We start from the raw sequence: 21,865 nt of genomic DNA on the forward strand, positions 1-21,865 counted from the left end.
GGCATTTATTTTCCAAGTAAACAGTTTGTGTGTGGTAGAGCTGGAATTTAACCTATGTTCCGTCTATGTTACCATGATGCTTCCATCACAGGTGTGATCTACAATTACTAATTTTACTTTAAAATAATCCAGAATGCTCATTTGAATTCTGACAGCATATAAACCAGCCTTGAGAGAAGTGGGACTTCCTTGACAGCAGATACAGTAATACAAGGCCAGAAAACCACAATCTCTGTTGGGAACACAGAGGAAGTAAACAAGATAAGTCCCCGCCTGTGAAGACTTAGTTTAGAGAGAGAGACAGGCAAGTATGTAAGCCAGAAATACTTACAACAAGAACTACCACACATGGTGTACTTCCTTGTGACAGGAACTAGTCTAAATGATTTGTATATATTATCTTTAATCCTCCCCAAAACCCTACAAGATAGGAAACTGAAGCACAGAGAGTTTAAATAATTTGCTAATGATCACCCAGCTAGTAAGGGGCAGAGGCAGGATTTGAACCTATGCAGTCTGGCTCTAGAGTCCATGATGCATGAGGGCTATACTGCACAGGAGGGGCTCCAAGCAAGGCTTTCTACAGGAGCTGACATGGAAACACAAAGTGCCATGCTTGGTCTATGGTAGGCACTCATTATATTTTTATTGACTGATTTGTTTGCCAAAGCCCTGAAGGATACTGAAGAATTAGCCAGCTTAAGGAAAGGAGTGGGGGAAAGACAGCCCAAGGAGGCATTCTAGACAGAGTGTAAAGAACGGGCAAATGTTCAGGAGGTTTGAGCAAGCACAAGTGGTGCAGAATGGCTTTCGCACATTACAAGGGAAAAGAAAGCGTGGTGAGGGAGGCAGCTAGAGTGGCAGGCAGGGGCCAAGCTGGAAAAGGCACTGTAAGATGATGGTTAAGGTGCTGAGACCACCTCCTGAAGGTAATACAGAGCCAGTATTTACTGTGCTTAGGCAGGGGAGTGGCATTGTTGAAGGGGACAAACCTAGACATAGGGAGACAGTTAGGAGGGTGTTACACTAATGCAAGAAAAAAAGATGATAGTAGCCTGAATTTAAGTATTGGCAGTGAGGACTGAGAAAAATGGAGGGGTTGTGGAGTTGTCAGAGAGGTACAATCTACCAGATGGGTGTATGGCGGGAGGGGGAGAGAGGAGCCAAAAGATGGCATGGTCATACTGGGGAATGGCCCTGGTTTGGAGAGGAGGGGGAAGAGATTATAGTGGATTTAGGGCCACAGCCTCGTTTTGGACTTGCTGAACGAGAAGAGCCTGTGGGGTAATGTCCAGGTGGGAGCTGGCTATATGGGTCTGCAGACAGATTGGGAGGGCCCTAGCACATACCCCTGATCTTCGCAGACCTTGCAACAAGCCTGTGAGGTCGAGAGGGGGCAGGGCCTATTAATGCCACCTAACAATGCACAGATCAGAGAAGCAAAATAAAGTGCTCAAGCCTCCACTGCAAAGTAGGTGGTGGTGGTGTGGGGGCAGGACTCAGGTCCTCTGACCTCTCTTTCAGTGGTAGGAGGGACATTTGTGACCAGGAAGGGGAGCAGGGAGGCAGCAGAGGGTAAAGGGGCATATGGCTAAACCTGTGGTGAGAGGAAAAAGCACCGTGATGCCCCCTCCCCCACCATCACTAGCTTCCACTGGCTGTAAGCTGTGGTCTGGCAAATCGATAGACTGAGAAAGCTGGGGAACCACTGGTTTAAAGAACAGCCCAGAGGAGCTCTCAGCAGGATTTTCTTTTTTTTAAGCTTGCCCCAGAAGCTTCCAGCACGGTTAGCAGAAGAACCAACGGCAGCCTCAGGCTTTCACTGCCTACATTCTCGCCTAGAGCTTTAGGATCACGTACCCCACACGCATTCCTGCACTTTACCCCCTTTCATATAAATCAAGCCATTTGAAATGAGTTTCACACGCTAAGAAAATAGTCCAAGTCTGTTTAAGAACTCAAGTCCTGTGGATACTGTTTCATTACAAGGAGTTCATCTTTCCCTCTCCAGGATAAAGCCTGGAATGATTTAACTGTGGCAAAATTAGCATGCAATTTGTAAGTCATTACAGTACAAAGTATGCGGTGAGATCATTTTATTGAATAAACCTGCTGAGTATAATTTTCCCAGGAACTAAAAAAGGGAAAACCTCTCTCCAAGGCTCTCCTCCCTCTTTCAGAAATCCCTGCCAGTACCTATATAATTGTCTTACATCTGACAGTCAGAAGCCAGGCATGCTCTGTACACTTAACCAACAGTAGCCGGAAGGAATCTACAAGAAGTCAGGACATCTTCCCAACAACGGGACCTTGCTATTTCCTGGGCTTCGTGTTGTTCCGGAGTCAGGTGATATCTGCTGAGACAAGCATCCTGGATATTTACAGATCACAGAAAATGGCTGCTCACTAGAAGAGCCTTAAGATTACATGCCCTTTAAAAGTTCAGGTCAAATCTTGTTAACCAGGAACCCTTAGGGCATGTCCAAACACCCTGCGTCCTTGGAACCTCATGGATATGGAACATAACATGAGAACGGGGGGCTACTGCCCAGGACGTGGAGGTCTCTGCTATTCACAGATTACTGCAATAATGTGATCTCAACTGAACATGTATCACATTAGCTATCGATGTGTCCTACAGACTCTCCCAAGTAGGAGCGTTTTCCTTTACTGGATATTGCTGCAGTTATGCCACAGAATCTGAATCATGTACTTAAATATTTTTTGACAATGGGACTAAAAATATAAAAAACCAAAAATTCTTAGGGTTAAAAATGAGAGTTAAGGAATAATGTGGAAAACCCAGGTGACTATCTTCCTTAATACCCATGGACAGATATTAATTTCATGTAATGAACAAGAGAGATTACAGTCCCCAGAGGTAGAGAGTAAACAGATAAATACAATAATTACAAGTCAGGAAGCAGCATAGGAGGAGGGGTCTACTTTACATACGGTGATGTCCTCTGAGGAGGACGTTTAAGCTGAGACGGAGGTGAGAGGACTGCCACCATGAGAAGGGCCAGGCAGAAGGGAGAAGCCAAAGCAAAGGCTCTAAGGTAAGTAAGGCAGTTCGCAGTGGCAGGAGAGGAGGCTGGAGAAGCAGGAGGGGCTGGATAAGGCAAACTCTCACAGTCCTATGGAACTCCGAGAGTGTATGTGTGGGAGAGGGGGTGGTGCTGGGGGGTGCCGAGAGTGTATGTGTGGGAGAGGGGGTGGTGCTGGGGGGTGTGCAATATCCTTACAGATGGAAGAAAACTAAAGGTTCTCTGACCATCCCTAATGTACCAGGCACTGTGCAAGGGGCTTTCACATATATTTATTGTCACCAAATCCCTACGGATGTAATTTCTCAAAGTACACAAAATTGGGATGTACATGTTAAAAAAAAAAAGAAAAAAAAAACACCAAGAAGGAAGACAACAAGGCTAGGGCAGTTAAGCCTTTTGTCCAGTCAGAGAACCAGGAAAAACCTGGCTTGGAAGGCCATTCCCTCTCTCTCCTACCCTATGCTCCTGGGATTTATCTCAGCACTTGCCCCCAAACCTAACGTGGCTTCCCATGGCCCCTCTTTTGCTCCTGCTCCTCCCTAGACTGGAAATGCCCTGCCTAGTCTCTATCTTTCCAGATCCAGCTTGAATCAGGCTCCATCCACAAAACTGTTCAGGGTTACTTGAACTACAGATGATGTCTCCCTGCTCCTTGGATCCCTTCAGCAGCACCACTCCTGGGCCCCATTCTTTCACTGGCACTTCCATCCCCCACGCCCGGCCAGTGCCTGGCCTAGTGCCTTCCACAGAACAGATGCTGATAAATATTTGCCAAATGACTGGATTCTCTCCAGTGAATCTTGGTCAACTGCAAACCAAGGACACTTGCACTGTGCCCATGAAGTTCGAAGTTTACAGGGGAGCTGTGGCTTTGAGACACTAACACTGTCAATACCTGACCCCGCTACCTAACGTTTACTTTTGCTGCAGACCTGGCAAAGGATGTGGGATACTTACTCATTACTGATTTGACAGACAATATCATCAAAATGTCTAGGAAGTGTTCAGTTTAAGTAAAAAATATATTTGCTGAGTTCCCAATAGGTGTAGCATATCCGAATTTAATAGGGGATGGGGTGAGAAGACAAATTGTTTAAGGGAGAGGTGAAAAAGACATTTTGTTCTAAGTCACTTCATACCTGTGAGGTGGCTTCATCTGTCAGGATGGAGCCTGAGTGCTGGCAGTGAACACTGCTCACAAATGCATCCCTCAGCCCCCACCCCAAACTGTCTCTTTGAGCAACACTGAGGCTGCTGAGCACTAATGGCCTTGGAATGTTTTCCAGTGCTCAGCGAAACGGCCTTGGCATCAAGGAGACAGATGTTTGTCAGGGAATGGCAGAGGCACTGGTGCCTATGGCACATAGAGGCCCCACGAATGCTGAGGAGAGTGGCTGCAGCTATTACTCTCCGTCAGCGCTAATCAATTTCACACTCTCTTCAATGCTGATAATAGATAATCTTGTGGGAAGCAGGCCAACTTTCCTAACAGCTACATGCAAGCTGCTCCCTGATGCCAAACAGCTTACTTGGTCTCTCTCAAAAAAAGTCTATTCCAGCTTCACCTCAAACAAAGCATCTAATGGTGCCAACATGCTAGTCTTTTAGAGTGACCCCTGGGATATCTGATAAGGAGTATGCACTCGGGAAAAGATTTACTTAAAAGTTACACAAGAATTCCAGAGGAAGCTAGGAAGAGCTATCAGCAGCAGCGGCTTCTACTTACTGAGCAAGGTACTTCACATATTTAATGCTTAATCTTCATTAATCTTCCCAACGTTGAATGGGTTATTATTACCATTTTACAGATGAGAATGCTAAAGCTTAGCGAGGTTAACTCATTTGTCCAAGGTCACTGAGGTAGGAAGTGGCAGAGCTGGAATTCAAATCCAGGGCTATCTGAGTCCTTACCTCACGCACAGCTTTTTCACTAGGTTGCTGCTTCTCTATCTGGAAGACAATTCAACCACTGCTCAACCTCCAATTCTGTTCTTAATCCACTCTATTGTCCACAAATGGTGGAGTTACCAAAGGATGTTCAACAGAACCTGAGGGAAAAAATTCAGCTGGAGGGGGCCTTGGAGATCACCTTTGCTGTAATACCACTCGATAGCTAAGAAATTGAGGCTGCATGTGGCTAAGTGGCAAGCCACAGCTAAGCTGCGATTTTGAAGTGGTGCCTAAACTAAAAGTTCACGCCCCTGCCTTGTGCTCCTTCTACCACACCTCAAAATCTCCTCCAGCAGATAACACTAGGGGGGATCCATCAAAGATGGGGTTCTAATGGTTTCATGGCTTTTTTCCCTAAAAAGTGGGAATTGCAATTTGTTTCTAATTATCGTTCAGACAAAGAGAAAGAATATATTACTCTTGCACTTTAAGAATCATTATGTGTCCTTCATGTACTAGTTCCTGTATAGGGAAGAAAAGGAAAGTCTTATCAAAGAACAAAACAAAGAGGGTGGGGTGTGTGGAATGGAAGAACTGTGTTTGGAACAGTTCGGAACATGGCAGTATCTGAAGTCCAGCCTCAGAATTTATAGTCTCTGCCTTTTATCTTGTAGTAGTATCACTGTATAAAAGAAGAAAGTCCCAGTCAATCAATTCGATCAATCAACAGACATCTGAGGACTTACTAGGTTTAGGGATCATAGGGAAATCATAAGAATGAAAAAGTTGCTCAAAGTAGGAAAGAGAACATACAGTTACCTATATACTGGTCTTCATAAATGAAGGCAGAAATGCAGGTATATTTTGAGAAAGGGGAGGGGTGGATAAGGAGAGGCAAAGAGAATCAGGACACAACCCAGTCACTGTCTTCCTCTAAGCTCTAGTCTCTCACCCTGGCCTGAGGCATAGCTTGAGGGAAAGCGCTAGTGTAATTCCCAATGCACAGAGCTCTGCCACATAGCTAGACTGTCCCAACACAGAGGGGATGGGATGCTGAAACTGGCTTTCCTACCAGTGAGGTTCAAAAGCCTTAAGTGTATCGTTAAGGCAAGAAGAGTGAAAAGAGGATGGACAGATTTTGCAAATCAAGATCACAAGGAGATGAGGCTACTACAGACTTCGAAAAAAGCACGAGTGTTAACCAAGATACACTCTGCCAACATGGTAGCAGGTCACATCAAAGTACTCTGGCCAGCTATTATAAGAACATTTTATCAAGGGTACTTGTGCCTTCTATCCAGACTCTACGTCAAACCTGCAATGTGACCACAGGCTGAGGAATGTCTTGTAGGGAAGAGAACATAATCGTACATTAAACAACAGACATGAAAACTTACCCTTATTAAGGAGTACAGATGAGAAACTAGAGGCCAGAGATGACAGAGAACAAAATGGAAGAAGGTGAAAAATACAGAAGGTAGGATAATACCACAGTAAACACAGTCACTCAAGAAGAAAAAATCTGGCAGGTTTCCCTCCCCTTAGTAACCATCAGTAAAAGAAAATGAGGGCCAGTCATTCTGAATGTGGTATGCAGGCCTTGCTGCAATGTACCTCAGCTTCCCTTCTCTCGGTCTCCAGTTTTCATCTGTAAATGAGGGAACTGGATTTGATGACCTCAGTTCCCTTATAGCTCTTACACCCTGTGATCACCCTTCCTTAGGATGCTTCTCTTATGACTAAAGAAGCCGGCAAGAGTGTTAACCAAGACACACTCTGCCAACATGGTAGCAGGTCACATCAAAGTACTTTGGCCAGCTTTTACAAGAACATTTTATCAAGGGTACTTGTGCCTTCTATCCAGACTCTAGGTCAGACCTGGATCAATCCTACACACGTTCCTCTTAGAAGACTTTCACTCCTGTCAGAAGAGCAGTTATAACTTCTAGCATACCGTCATCTGCTCTGCCCTTGCAACATGTTAGACGGCAGCTCGGCTGTTACCTGTCCTGTGGAGAGATAAGAGATGCACAAGGGACCCAAATGGAGTGCAAGTCAATAGCTGGCAAAAGATAGCAGGGGGACGTACATGTTTTTCCCCTTCAATCTTCTTGTCGGCCACCTGCATTGCATCCAGGTATTTAAAATGCAGCTCCATCAGTCTGTCAACCTGAAAGAGATTTCACAGGCATGAGTGAAAAGGAAAATGAATACCAAGGCAAGAGAACAGAGGAGTTTCTATTCATCTCATTGTCACTCATTACAAAGGGAGGTCCACTCTACCACCGCTTACATCGGGTATGAACCTTGCTCAGGGATGCATCAGGAATGGATCAAAAAGTTGGGGCAGAACAAAGCAAAGATGTAGGATGGATGCAGTGTCAACACTGGCCCATTCCCAAAAGAAGACTGCATATTCCCAGTCCTTCTAGGATTCCCACAAATTCATGTGGTTAAAAACAAATAAATAAATAAAAATTCAACACCCTTCTTGCAAAGTGAAGGACCTTGAAGTTACATACTTGATATTCACTTAGAACTTTACAGAAATTCCTTTTCTCAAACTGAAACCTTTCATGTTCAGATTCTGCCCCACAGCTGATCTTTTTTTTAAAAAGGTCTGAGTAAAATCTCTTTAGTTGCTTTTGAGTCAGAAGAAAGTGTAAGAAAAGCTCCTTCAGCAAGTTAAAAAAAAAAAAAAAAACCTGATTTTTGCTCAGCAATAACTTAAAAATCAGTTTTAAACTTGGCAAAAGTTATGCTTCAAACATAGCCTGAAGAACACTCAGTGGATTTGAAAAAGTTTTATTTTTCCCTAAGACTTCTAAAAGACTGAGGGAACACTGCGAAGCAAGCCCAGACTTCCATCCTATCTTTTTATTAGGTTGGAACCAGCATGGCTCTTGGCAACCCTGGTATTTACCCAAGGAGCTGATATTGGTTAATAGCAGGTATTGGTTCCACATGGCATCAGACAGTCCAGGAAGACTGTGCCCAGGACTTCTTCTCTCCCTAGCAATGATGACCCTAAGTAAGACCTTATATATTTCAATTTTGAAAGTATTTTCATGTCCATTATTTCCTTAAAAAAAAAAAGATGAAAAAAGCAGGAAAGATAGTAACCCCCATTTTAAAGATGAGGAAATTGATGGCCAGAAGTTAAATGATGTCACCAGGGATGTGACATGAGTGCTTAGATGTTCTTTGTCCTAACCTAATGGTCTCTTTACCATACAACACTGCCAGTGAAAGAAAAAAAAAAAAAAAGTTTTATTTTTTTTTTTTGTGAGGGTGGGAAAAATGGTCAGAGGTAGGCTTAAAGAACAGTCTTACATCTCTCTCAAAGTAGGAAAATATTTCAGCCTTACTGTGGACATAGGCAGAAAGAAACAAATTATTATAGGTTAAGTAGGGGGCTTTGGTGCTTAATCTCACTCACTCAGAAGTGCCTACTTATATCTGGTGTGATACAATACACAGGGACTTTCTGCACTCAGGCAGCCTGGGTTCAAATCCCAGCTCTGCTACTTATTAGTAGTGTGATCTTGGGCAAGTCAAGTAAGGTTGCTAAGCTTCAATTTCCTTATCTGTAAACGTGGATAATACCTACCCAGAGACAAACCAACAGGTCAACAACAAAAGGCATCTTCTATATTACCAATCCACAGTAGTCACTAACTAAATGGTAGGTCTTATTACTGTTGGAAACCCTGGTGGCGTAGTGGTTAAGTGCTACGGCTGCTAACCAAGAGGTCAGCAGTTCAAATCTGCCAGGCGCTCCTTGGAAACTCTATGGGGCAGTTCCACTCTGCCCTATAGGGTCGTTATGAGTTGGAATTGACTCGATGGCAGTGGGTTTGGTTTTGGTTTCGGTTATTACTGTTAGATCTTATGGTTTGGCATGCTAGGTAACAGTCTCAACTATTCATCTAATCTCATTTACACGATAATTTCCAGCTTCCATAGTTCACCTAGGACAGGCTCTCCCATTTTATTTCCATCATGTTCATTTTGACCACCACCATCTGGTAAGAACTCATTTAATCCTCCTTCTGTTGACCCTTCCAGAGGGGGTATTCATGTCACCATTTTATAGCCAGGGAAAGCAAGGCTCAGAGTGGCACACATCTCAAAAGCAGCTAAACGGGTTCCAATCTAGATGTCTGCATCCAAGACCTATGCTCCTAACCATTGTGCTCTGCTGTGCACCACTCTCCCCACCACCAACATTCTATTATAATCCATTCTTGTTGGGTTCAAAACCCTCCCCTAAAGTGCTAGATGATACCGCCTTAAGGTATTATCCCTTCTAGGAAAATGCATTTCAAGATGAGAGGGAGAAACATGAGAAAAACCTTTGAGATACAAAGCAATGGGGCCCTGATGACAGAAGAGAAAATTTTAGGGCAGGAACACTCACCCCGCACCCTTCAAATGAGATCAGAAAAAGAGCCCTCTATCCTTGCCAGTCCTGGCCCCATTCTTACAGTCCAACAAGCACCCACCTTCTCACTGTCATTTTCAGTAAATTTATTTAAAAGCCGGGTCCGCTGCTGTCCTCTCAGGTTCCGCAGGAGGGAAGCCAGGATCGAACAGACATGCTCTGGGTTGGGGAGGAGAAAAGAGAACATGCTGAGATCAGAGCAGTAATTATTACCTCTCTTCAAGCCTAGTGTTCTTCTGTTGAAGGAGGAGTAAGTAGGCCTTCTCTGACTGCTGCTGTTGATTAATAAGACAAGAACCCAAACTGTGTCACTGGACAACTTAACCGATCTTCACACGTTGCAAAAGAAACATATTCAAAAGGGATGATATCCTAAAGGACAACTTGAACAAGTGAATCAAAACTAAGACTTTCTATTATGCTCAGAATTAATTGATTTTTACTGTCCACAACAGAATTGCAAACAAAATCCCCCATGTACAGAAATAACCTCTGAAAAGAATATAAATATCAGCCATGAAATGGGCAAATAATGAACAAATAAGACATGTTCTATTGAATTCTCAAATTACCTTATAACTTTCCCAAGCAAATAAGAAATATGACAGGTTCCAGTGCTCACTTACATTCTGGTGCAGCTAAAATCTCCACTTCAAGTTTAAAGGCAGTTGGACTCTAAGTACTTCAAAATAGGAATGCTTTTTGAGTTCATGTAGTCCAAGGGCTTTTATTATGAAATACTATTCTTTTACACTGGGAAGAGGGTAATTGAAGGGTGTATTATAGGTTTCAATTTTAAAGAGATGTTTTTCTTAAGGAAAAACAAACAAACAAACCCAAGAATAATGACCTTGAAAAGGAGGTGGAAGAAGTTTATTCATAGACAAATGGCAGAGTAAAGTTTATTTTGAAATGAAATGCTTAAGAGAATGGACGACAAACACTGTATTTGAAAACTGATTGAAAAACATCTTCTTATTGTCTTACTTATCTAGGGAGCCCATTGTGGTTAAGAGTTTGGCTGCTGACCAAAAAGTTCAGCAATTCATATCCACCAGCCGCTCCTTGGGAACCAGATGATAGGACCAGAGTAGAACTGCCCCATAGGGTTTCCAAGGAGCGGTTGGTGGATTTGAACTGCTGAGTTTTTGGTGAGCAGCCATAGCTCTTAACCACTATGCCACCAGGGCTCCACTCTGTCTTATAGGGTTACTATGAGTCAGAATTGACTAGAATGGGTTTGGTTTTTGGTTTTCAGTTATCTAGTGCTGCTATTAACAGAAATACCACAAGTGGATGGCTTTAATAAACAGAATTTATTTATTTCTCACTGTTTAGGAAGCTAGAAGTCCAAATGCAGGGTGCTGGCTCCAGGCAAAGGCTTTCTCTCTCCGTCAGCTCTGGGGGAAGGTCCTTGCTCGTTGGACTCCTTGGTGCTCTTCATGTGGTGTGGCATCTGTCTTCCCTCAGCTCTGCTTGCTCACTTGCTTGTTTAATCTCTTTTATATCTCAAAAGGAGCCTGGTGGTGCAGTGGTTAAGAGCTCGGCTGTTAACCAAAGTCAGCAGTTTGAATCCACCAGCTGCTCCCTGGAAACCCTAAAGGGCAGTTCTACTCTGTCCTATAGGGTCTCTTTGAGTTGGAACTGACTCAATGGCAACAGGTTTTTTGGTTTTATATCTCAAAAAAAGATTGACTCAAGACACACTCTACACTAATCCTGTCTCATTAACATAACAAAGACAACCCATTCCCAAATGGAATTAGAAACACAGGCAAGGGGGTTAGGATTTACAACACATATTTTTGGAGGACACAATCCAATCTGTAACACCTATATATACCAGAGTTACCTTGATTTCCCAGTCACTTGACTATTAAGGAAAGCCACAATTAAACATCCTTCTCTTAGTATAACAGATATAATTTTGTACACTTGTTTGTTTATTTTCACTCGTATCTTCCACCTCTTCATTTCCAATCTTTTAATGCTGGAGTTATCCAGTCCTTGAACCTTTTCTATTTTATATCTACATCCACTCCTGGTGATCTCATCTAGTCCCATGGCTTTAAAAACAATTTACATGCTGATAGCTCCCAAATTTGTATTTACGGGTCGGCCCTGTCTCCTGAATGCTGACTCATGTATTCAGTTGTCTATCTGCTCTCTCCACTTGGTTGTCTAACAGGTTCTTTAAACTGAGTATGTCCAAAACCATGCTCTTGACCTTTCTCCCCAAACCTGTTCCCCTTAAGTTTAGTTAAATGGGCACCAGGTTCTCTAGTTTCTCAATCCAAAAACAATGGCAATATCCTTAATTCTCTTCTTTCTCACATGTCCTACAATTAACCTTGTCAGCTTTACCTTCAGATTATATCCAGAATCCAATCTGTTCTTACTACTACCTCTACTGCCACTACTCTGGTCCACACCACCATCATCTCTTGCTGGAAATGTTCGATAGCCTACTTGTGGGTCTCATCCATGCCCCCTTCGGTCTCCATACAGCAGCCAGAATGATCCGTTAGGTTAAAACCTAAAGTCACATCCTGTCATTCCTCTGCTTATAAGCCTCCAGTGGCTCGCTGCTGTTTCTAATGTTAGGCACGCTCCTGCCTCAGGGCCTCTGTACTTGCTGTTTCCTCTTTTCACCAGATATCTGCATGGCTTACCCTCTTCAATCAAGTACTCAACCGTCATTTCAAGGACTTCCCTTGACTATCCCATTTAAAAATGCAATGCACCAACATTGCCTATTCCCTCTTATCTGTTTTATTTTTCTCTCTAGCACATATTATCTCCTAAAATACTGTTATCATTTACTTATTTTGTTCACAGTGTTCTTTCAATTAGAATATAAGCTCCACATTGTTGTTGTTATGCGCCACTGAGTCTGTTCTGACTCATAGAAGCCCTAAAGGGCGGAGTAGAACTGCCCCATAAGGTCTCTAAGGCACAGCCCGTGGATGGGAACAGCCAACCTTTCGGTTAGCAGCAGAGCTCTTGGCCATTGAACCACCAGGGCTCCACGTGGGCAGAGATTTTAACCTGTTTTGTTGATCCAAAACAATGCCTGGCACATAGTAAAAAAAAAAAACAAAAAACCCATTGCCGTCAAGTCGATTCCAACTCATAGCGACCCTACAGGACACAGTAGAATTGCCCCATAGGGTTTCCAAGGAGCAGTTGGTAGATTCGAACTGCTGACCTTTTGGTTAGCAACCAAGCTCTTAACCACTATGCCACCAGGACTCCTGACACATAGTAAATAAAAAGTAAATACCTGCTGAGTGAATGGGTGGAAAGCAAGCTCTCAATTTTCAGTGGTGGTGGTGGGGCGCGGGGGAGGCAAACAAACCACTCTTCAACTCTGGATATGTTTCAAATGCCTTCCAATAGTCTTCACCCTTTTGTACACAAGTACCTACTCCTACTTCTGAGTAATATCTGTTCAGTTACAAAATGGTCCTTAAAGTCTTTTTTTTGTCCTCATTTGGGAGTAGGTAGATGGCTTTTTCCTAGGGAACCCATCATTTTTCATAAAATGTCCCTAATCAATAGATTCAATTTTTCAAGTATCAGAAATATAAACTTTTTATTCAAATATGTTGTAGAAAGAGGTATTACATAGTCCATGCCTTCTCAAGACCCCAGGTTCACCTCTAATATTTTTTGTTACACTCTTGTGTAAAGCTGGGATTGAGGTGGTCTACTTTCCACCTTGGAGAAAAGAAGGGGGGCAGGGAACATGGAGTGGGGTTAGGTGAGACTAGAGAGTGGAAAGTGGAAAGAAGAGGCCTTGTGCCCACAGGAAGGCAAAAAACATCATGAAGCCAGGTTAGAGAAAGTGAACCAAGGGAGCTAAGCTCAGGGTGAGAAAGTAGAACAAGAAAGGGATGTCTTTAGAGACACATGCCAGAGAAATTCTCTGACCTTTGTGCATGTGAAGGAGAGAAGATCAGAGAAAGGAAGCGTGGGGATAAGATTAGTTCTGCAATCTTGGGCCAAGCAAGTTGGATATGGCTCTCATTTCTTCAGCTGGTGAATGAACAGATGTGGGACAGGCCATAATAAACACAGTGAATTCTAATGAGCTCAGTTTTGAAACTTTGAAATTACTCAGAATGGCAGCTGGTAACAACTTCCAGGTGTGTGTGTGTGTGTCGTGTGCGCACATAGGCATATGGCAACCATAAAGGAAGAAAACAAACACAAAAAAACCCCAGACTCAGAGAATTTTCATAGATCATCTGAGCCAACTTTCTAATTGTATAGATGGAAAAATTGAGGCCAGAGAGAAGTGACTTATCTACACACTAGATGTAAGAGATGGAACTCAAGCTTCAGATTACTCACTCACCCATTCATTCCCTGAGCACTTATCTCTGTGCCTGGCAAGTGCTGGGTGATTAGGACTCTAAAACAAACAAGACAGTAATCCAACCTTAAGGAGTTCCTTCTTCAGTATAAGGAAAGGAAACTATAATTACAGGCTAGTGAGACAAGTAGTTCCATTACTGAGGTAGGCACAGTGGGCTTGGGGAGCACGGAGGAGGGATGTTTGACCTAGATAGAGGGATTCACAATGAAGGTAACCACCACTTAAAACAGAAACAACAGGCATAGCTGACAACTAGGCAAAGAAGAGGAAGAAGAATTTCAGACAGAAGGAATAACATATGCAAAGTCCAGTTTGGATGGAGTGTCATGCATACATGGGGGAGAGGAAGCCAGTCAGGTGGGCAATGGCAGGATTACAGAGGAAGGTAAAAATGATCTACCAACAAATTTTAATCTGGGGAGAGACAAGATCAGATCTAAGTTTGGACCAATCTCCCTGGCAGCTCTGTTCCTTTCAGAGATTAAGATCAGGAAAATGTTTCTCTTTCCTAGATTAGTCCGAAGGACTAATGGACCACATCTACCATGGCCTCCATGAGATTGAGTCCAGTGCAACTAGATGGTGCCTGGCTACTACCACTGACTGCTCTGATAGAGATCACAATACAGGGTCCTGGACAGAGCTGGAGAAAAATGTAGAACAAAATTCCAACTCAAAAAGACCAGACTTGCTGGCCTGACAGAGACTGGAGACACCCTGAGAGTATGGCCCCCGGATACCCTTTCAGCTCAGTAACGAGGCCACTCCTGAGGTTCATCCTGCAGCCAAAGACTGAACTGGAACAAAACAAGACTAAAGGGGCACACCAGCCCTGGGGCAGGGACTGGAAGGTAGGAGGGAACCGGAAAGCTGGTAATAGTGAATCCAGGGTTGAGAAGGGAGAGTGTTGACATGTCGTAGAGTTGTTAACCAATGTCATAGAACTATGTGTGTACTGTTTGATGAGAAACTAGTTTGTTCTGTAAACCTTCAGCTAAAGTGCAATTAAAAAAAATGTTTCTCTTTCCTGATGAATGTGTTATGTTTCTTTATTAGGGCTTCTTTTTTGCCTTGGCTATTACAAAGCTCAAAAATGAGTTTATGCAGGACCTCTGGAATTCTTTTTATTGCTTTATTATTGATTCCCCCATCCCGTATCAAAGTAAAAGCAATGGATGTAGGCAGTAAAAATCAAGCTATACAAAAAGGTATAAAATGTACTCTACATATATTTATTGAGCACTTACTAATACATTTTCTTCTCTTGTACTTCCATTACCCAATTCCTCTCTTCCAACAAAAACCACAAAGTTTCTCGTATTTTCAGGGGGAAAAATAAACACACACCTCCATTCCCTAATATATCTTTTGATATCAGCACACACTTCATTTTTTAAAATAAAAAAAAAAAGCTACCTAGAATTCCACTAAACTTATCTACCAAAATTTAACTAGTGCCTTGTTTAGGATGTTTCCAAGTTGGCTTCTCCCATCCCCTCTTTTCTTTTTTTCCTATCAGAAACAATGGCTGCCAGGAACATCTATGTACACGTATTCCGGCACACTTTTGCATGTTTTCTTATGACAGATTCCCAGTATTGGAATTGCTGAGTCCAAAGGTATTTACACATAAAATGCTGAAAGATACTAACAAATTGCCTCCTACAAAGGTTGGGCCAATTACACTTCCACTCTCAACATATTTAACAGCATCTATTTCCCCACAGGAGCCCTTGTGGTGCAGTGGTTAAAGTGCTCAGCTGCACTTTAACCAAAGGTCTGAGGTTCGATACTGTGGGAGAAAGAAGTGGCAGTCTGCTTCCGTAAAGATTTATAGCCTTGGAAACCCTATGAGGCAGTTCTATTCTGTCCTACAGGGCTGCTATGAATCGCAGAATCAACTTGATGGGAGTGGGTTTGGTTTCGTGTTTATTTCCCTCACTCTGACTGAATATTATCCAACTTAAAAAATTATGAAAAACAGGTGAAAAATGGGATCTTCTTTTGATTAGCATGTTTTTGTTCTTGTTATAAATAAGGTTACTTGTCTTTTCCTATGTTTCTGACCATTTGTATTGTTTTTTTCTGTGAACCTGCCTGACCTTATTCTTTGTCCAATTTTGATTTCTAGGAGTTCTTTGCAAATTAGGAGCCCCGGTGCTTAAAGGGATCCACTGCTAACTAAAAGGTTGGTGGTTCAAAACCACCAGCAGCTCCGAGGGTAAAGGATGTGGCAGTCTGTTTCCATAGAGATTTACAGCCTTGGAAACCCTACGGGGTCACTATAAGTTGGAATTGACTCAGCTGCAGGGGGTTTGGTTTTTTTTTGGTTTTCTTCGTAAATTAAGGATATTACCCTTTTGTCATATATGTTGCAAATATTTTCCCTCGTTTGTCATTGTCTTTTGACAAATTTTTTCTTACTCAAAGCTAAGATTCAGTACCACCATATTGTTTTGCTATAAGCTGCCTCAAATTCCTATTTGAAAGTAGGTAGGGTATAATAATAACTGTCACCATTTTTATTGTGTATCTATGACACTAGGCTTATTCGAGTCTCCACACAACTATGCTATGAGAAAGGTACTATTCTCATCTCCATTTTATAAATGTGGAATCCAAGGCTCAGAGAGGTTAATTAAGTTACTTAAGGTCACGTCCTGAGTGGTGGTGGGAGCTTAGATTTGAACCCAAGCTGTCTGACCCCAAAGTGTAAGCTTTCTCCACTGTGATATATGCTTCCCACATATAAAAATAGAAATAAATATACGTCCTATTTAAAGTCAGACGCCAACAAAGGCTATCATCAAAGCTACTAAAGAAGGAAGATAAGAGACCAGAAACGAAACCATGCCAAACATGAAAATGGCTTTGCGGAGGCTCATTCTGTCCAAAAGACAGGCAGTATGTAAATGTGGATTAAAAAAAAAAAAAAAAAATTCAAGTCTTAATGAGAGTAAAATGAAGAAAAAGCCATATGGAGTAAGACATGAATAACAACCGTTCTTCTCTTTTACTGATTTACCCTTTCTAGAAGAGATTTCTACCAGGGTCCAAATAAAGAAGAGACTTTAGGTTTCAGGCAATCCCACAAATACTGAATCAGAGCTTCTTAATAACCTTCCCTTTTAATCCTGCCAATTAAGATGTATCAGAAAGAGCTACAGGAGAATTTCCCTACATACCTCAACAAGGGGAGGGGGCAGGAAGTACCAGTGGCACAGAGAGAGGTACCGGGAGCTGTAATCTTCAAAGAGGAAAATGCAATATATAGAAGAATTATCTTTTTTGGTCCCACATCATATTAGCATGCATTTCCATGGGAAATCCTAGCCTGGAGCAGGAGATACCTTAATCAATTGTGGCAGTATACTAAGAACAAATGGCATTTACCTATTTGGGATTTTAAGTAAAGGACAGGCTGTCAAATTTAGGAGACACGACGCTGCCTATTCCATCTCTGTCTGATGCTGTGGCCTGTCATAGGTCACCAGGCCTGCCAGACAGGAAAACATGTCAGCCACCCCAAGTTTTACACACACGCACACACACAGAGTTTCATTAGCTACTAATAAATGTAGCTTCCCTAGGAACAGATTTCAGCCCAAGGTGGTGTCAATTTTTCACGCACCAAGGAGATGGGGAGAGCTGCTGGCACAGAGAGCAGGGGAGATAACAGGTTTATCTGCTGGCCAACACTGCTCAGCTACTCTGTCATTTCGACAGGATAAAATAGAGGTGAAGGATGACTATGGAGCTGTCAATGTAGACGGCGTGAATGTGGTGGCTCTTACTGCGGACAGCATCCTCTAAGGCAGGGCCTGGCAAGAGCAGAAAACACACACGCGCGCATACACACACACACACACACACACAGACGCACAGAACACACAGACACACACACAATCCACAAGGCTTCAGACAGGAGAAGGCTGAACAAATCTACATTTTCAAATCACTAGGTAAGCAGGTAGGCATCTTGGTGAAATGTTGGAGAGCTGGTGCTGAAATTGTGCCTGTGTGAGTCCCTGCCTGCTAGGCGGCCTGTTTGGCAGCCAGACAACTGGCTGCCTCAGACCCACCCTTCCCCCAGCTTAAGCCTCTTCAGGGCTTCTCCTGGGTGATTAGCAATGAGTTAGACCCCTGAGTGTATGCAAGGGGGTTAAAGGCTTGATTCTCCAGGGGCAGTTAGTGTTCTAGGAATTCTTGGAGCTGGAAGGAGAGTTAGAAATCTTTCTGGGGGTAGAAACAATAGAGGTCAGAAGAGATGTGGTTTGGCTTGGGTCAGAAGCAACTTTGTGGACTACTGAAGTCTAGATCTTCAATTTCTTCTTTTTTTTTTTTTTTTAACATGACAGATACCTTTGAGAATACAACGAACCCTTTTGCATGCTATTCCTTTCAAAATATATATACATGAACAGATATCTTCCATGGAGTTTCAGAGCACTTTCCACCTCTAAGGGGTGGCTCCTTGGTTAAGAACCCTTGATCAAGGTCAGGTCAGAGGTCTTTCCAGAACTGCACAACCAGGCTGTGCAGTCACTCCAACCAGCCTTTTGCAGTCTACACCGTTTTTATAAAGAATGGGATGGACTAGCATTTCTCATCCTCACTCTTAAGAAACGCATGGTCTAAATTCCAACTGGTGTTTGTCTACCATCAGCTCTCTTTGTGAGGACAGCCATTTACCCACAGGCAGGCACAACTAGGCTTACCAGTGTCTCACTGCTGCGAAAGATGCAGGTACATTAGAGTGACTGGATAACCCCTGGGGTCTGCTCCAAAAATGCCAGCAAGTGAGTTAATTAACCCTATGTGGAACTTTGGGATTAGACAGACTTGTTTTTAAGTTTTGCCTCTGGCACTCACTAGGGATTAAACCATGGGCATGTTGTTTAATCTCTAAGTCTCAAGTTTTCTTACTTGTAAAATGGAGCTGTTCCTTCCATCTATTAAATCTGTTATGAGTATCAAATACGATAATATGTGCACACAGGCACTCAACAGACATTAGTTTGAGATCTGTTGTCTTGAAAAAGAACATGACAAGAGATTTTCTCCCCTAGGTACCTGTCATATTGGCATCATTTATAAGATCACCCATCTCAAATGTTACCTCCCTCCTTCCATATTACATCCTTATCACATGCTCACCACTGAACATGGTTCATTCTGCCTGGATCATCCTAACTACCCCCTGCAAAGAAAAACAGGGACCTAGATTGCTTGACTTTCTCAGCTGGTAGGACTATTTTCTATCATTCGAGATTTGTTCTAACCCTAAAATGGAGCAAGGCCAACTTCACTCAGACTCTTTAATCCCATGATAAATGAAAATAAAGAGCTTGTGTGTGGCTGCCTATAAAACTAAATAATACAAGATTCTGGAAGCCCCGCAGACAGCCTTGAGGTGGGTAGCGGCTATTTAACAGTAAGCTAAAGGATGCAGCACATCTAAGCAGAGATGGTCCTATTTTTTAATAAAAAATAAATGTACTTGGCCATGGTAATCATTTGCCTTTTGATCTTGCTGCAACCTCTGAAAACACAACACGTGATCTGTACAGAAAATACCTTCCCTTTGATAAGTTTTATAACTACAGGACAATATAGGACATGAAATGGTACATACACCAGCCAAGCCATTTCTTCACTCACACTTCTGAGTACCTACTATGTGCCAGGCAATGTACCAAGTACTGGGAATGTAGAGATGAAAGAAGACAGTCCACTCTAAAGAAGCTCACTGTCTTATGAGCAAGGCTAAGATAAAAACAACTAAAATAGAATACATAACTAAATGGTATACATGGAATATGCACAGTACATATATGAAGGGCCCCTTTACTCAGTTAGGGGTGGGGTAGGAAACAGGAGGGTAGGTGAGGGTGGCTACAAAGATTGGAGGTTGGGAGGTCAGAGCTGAGGCCAAAGGAAAACATTTTTTTCAGAGGTTTCTGGGAGGAATGCAGCGTTGGATATGTTATGCTGGCAAGTCAATGGCCGTGAGCTTGAAAGCTCCTAGTTTTCTGTGGTAAAGTTGGTAGACAGAAGCCAGGATTTTAGGTTCCATGGGCACATTTACTGCTTTAAGCACAGATCTGGACCATATTCTTGAAGTCGTATAAAGGCAACATTATATTAACAAGTCTCCCAAAGTGGGCAGTGAGGAGAAGAAGGTGAGGAAGTTCACAGTGACAAGTCCTAAATGTGACTTCCTCATCCTTCTGTGCCAGCAGCTGGGTCTCCAGATTTCAGAGGTGTTCTGCTTGCATCTCTGTTGAGGTTTTAGTCCCATGGTGCAGGGGAAGAATACATTCACCAGAAAGGAAGAGGAGGCAATAGCAAGCAGAGCATGATCACAGAAGGTCCCTAGGGATCTTTGGCATAGGAATGAACACTGATTCATTCATGTATTCATAAAATAGCTATAAGAAGTCTACAATGTGTAACATACAGTGTTTGGGGACAGTGAGAATCAGATATTGATCCTGCCCTTCAGGTGCTTGTGATTTGCTATGTCAAAAATTACATAACAGAAAATGACAGTGAATGGGAAAGGGGCGAAAACTACAGATGGAGCAAAGATCCTCCCAGCCAGGGGATCTGGGAAGATTGGTAGATAAGGTGGCATTTGAGCCTAGCCACGAAAGATAGGCACAGGAGAAGGGGTAATGGGAGTGAGAGTATTCCAAGCAGATGGACCCAGCATGAAACAAAGGCATTAAGCTGGAATAAACAGGGTATGGACAAAGAACTGGAAAGAGATCAGGGTGGCAGGAGGGAGGGGAGGACGAGGGTTGGATGAGGTTGGATGGGGAAGCGGATCACAGATAATGATGAATGCTGGCCTATGAAACGTAGACCCTAACCACCATCCTGATGGCCTGGCCAGCCTGGTGGGTTGGGGAACAAATTCATGGCCACTCTGTTTACCCAGAAGAGGCTGTACCTGCCTTCCAGCAGCCCAAATGGTTCAGACAGTCATGCGTGGGCCAGCCAGAGTTCTTTTCTTAGGATGGAAGTGGTTCCTGTACCTTAGCCATCAGGCCCGTGTCTAGGCAAGATCTTGCAGGACCTCTTTAAAATTCATGGCCATGCTGCAGAGCTGCCTTTGTTTCCACGGAACATCCAAGGCCATTAGCTCTTTTGTTTTAAGGGAAACATACAGCAGTGTTCTCTCACTTCTAAAATTAAAACCATCTGAGTTTTACTGCCCACCTCTCCCCCAGTTTCCTCAGATGGACAGATACCCTGGTTTCTGGTAAGACTTTAGATGCAAACAGGATGTTTAAAATACCCTAATTAGATGGATCTTGACTTCAGCAGTGGTGTGCTGGAATACAGATTCATCTGTTTCATGCCCGGCACTGGCAGCTGAAGTAGCAGGAGGCCCTGTCAAATCAAGCCATAACATTACACTCCTCTGCCTTTATTATTACTTTTTTCCCTTTTTACATTTCATTATAACGGACATCTGCCTAGCAGGGGATGTGGCAACCCAAGAAGAGTCATGCGTGTGTGCTAAGCCACTCCAGTTGAATACTGATGCAAGTCAAATCAAACATCCTTCTCAAGACAGATGGATCTGTGTGTGCATCTATATATAGCCCCTTTTTAACACATACACAAAATACATATATTCTTATTCTCCACAAACATTTACTGAATACTGAGTATGTGGCAGGCACTGGGCTAGAGACTGGAGACTTAAAAGTAGAGGCAACATTTATTATAAATTTACATTACGCCTACTGTGTGCTTTCACCCATTACCTCATTTAATTCTTTCAATTGTCCTATGAAGTAAGTTCTATTATTCTCCCCATTTTATAGATAAACTGGAGACTCAGTCAGGAAAAGAAAGAAATTTGCCTTCCCAGGGTCTCATAGCTAGGAAGTAACCTAGTTAGTTCTACTGCAACAAAACATGATCATTTTCCTCAAGAGTTAAAATAATACCCAACAAATATATGAAAAAAAATTCAATCTCACCAGTAATGCAAATAAAATGAGACAGTTTCATTTAATAATGATTTCAAAATACTTAATGCCTGAGCTCTCATACACTGCATGCTGAAACTACTCGGCTGTATGA

The 21,865-nt window shown here is 42.7% G+C and overlaps 1 protein-coding gene across 1 annotated transcript in view; it reads right to left on the reverse strand.

Annotated features, from left to right (window-relative positions):
- CTNNBL1 (catenin beta like 1) overlaps nucleotides 1–21,865 on the reverse strand; it is a 219,832-nt gene that overhangs the window by 22,725 nt on the left and 175,242 nt on the right. The window contains exons 12-13 of the mRNA XM_049869635.1: nucleotides 9,446–9,543; nucleotides 7,030–7,110 (exon numbers count right to left, since the gene is read on the reverse strand). Coding sequence (XP_049725592.1) covers nucleotides 7,030–7,110; nucleotides 9,446–9,543 — 179 coding nt within the window. The remainder of the gene's footprint in view (nucleotides 1–7,029; nucleotides 7,111–9,445; nucleotides 9,544–21,865) is intronic.

The sequence above is a fragment of the Elephas maximus genome, chromosome 25 (genome assembly GCF_024166365.1).
Source record: "Elephas maximus indicus isolate mEleMax1 chromosome 25, mEleMax1 primary haplotype, whole genome shotgun sequence".
NCBI classification, from domain to species: Eukaryota; Metazoa; Chordata; class Mammalia; order Proboscidea; family Elephantidae; genus Elephas; species Elephas maximus.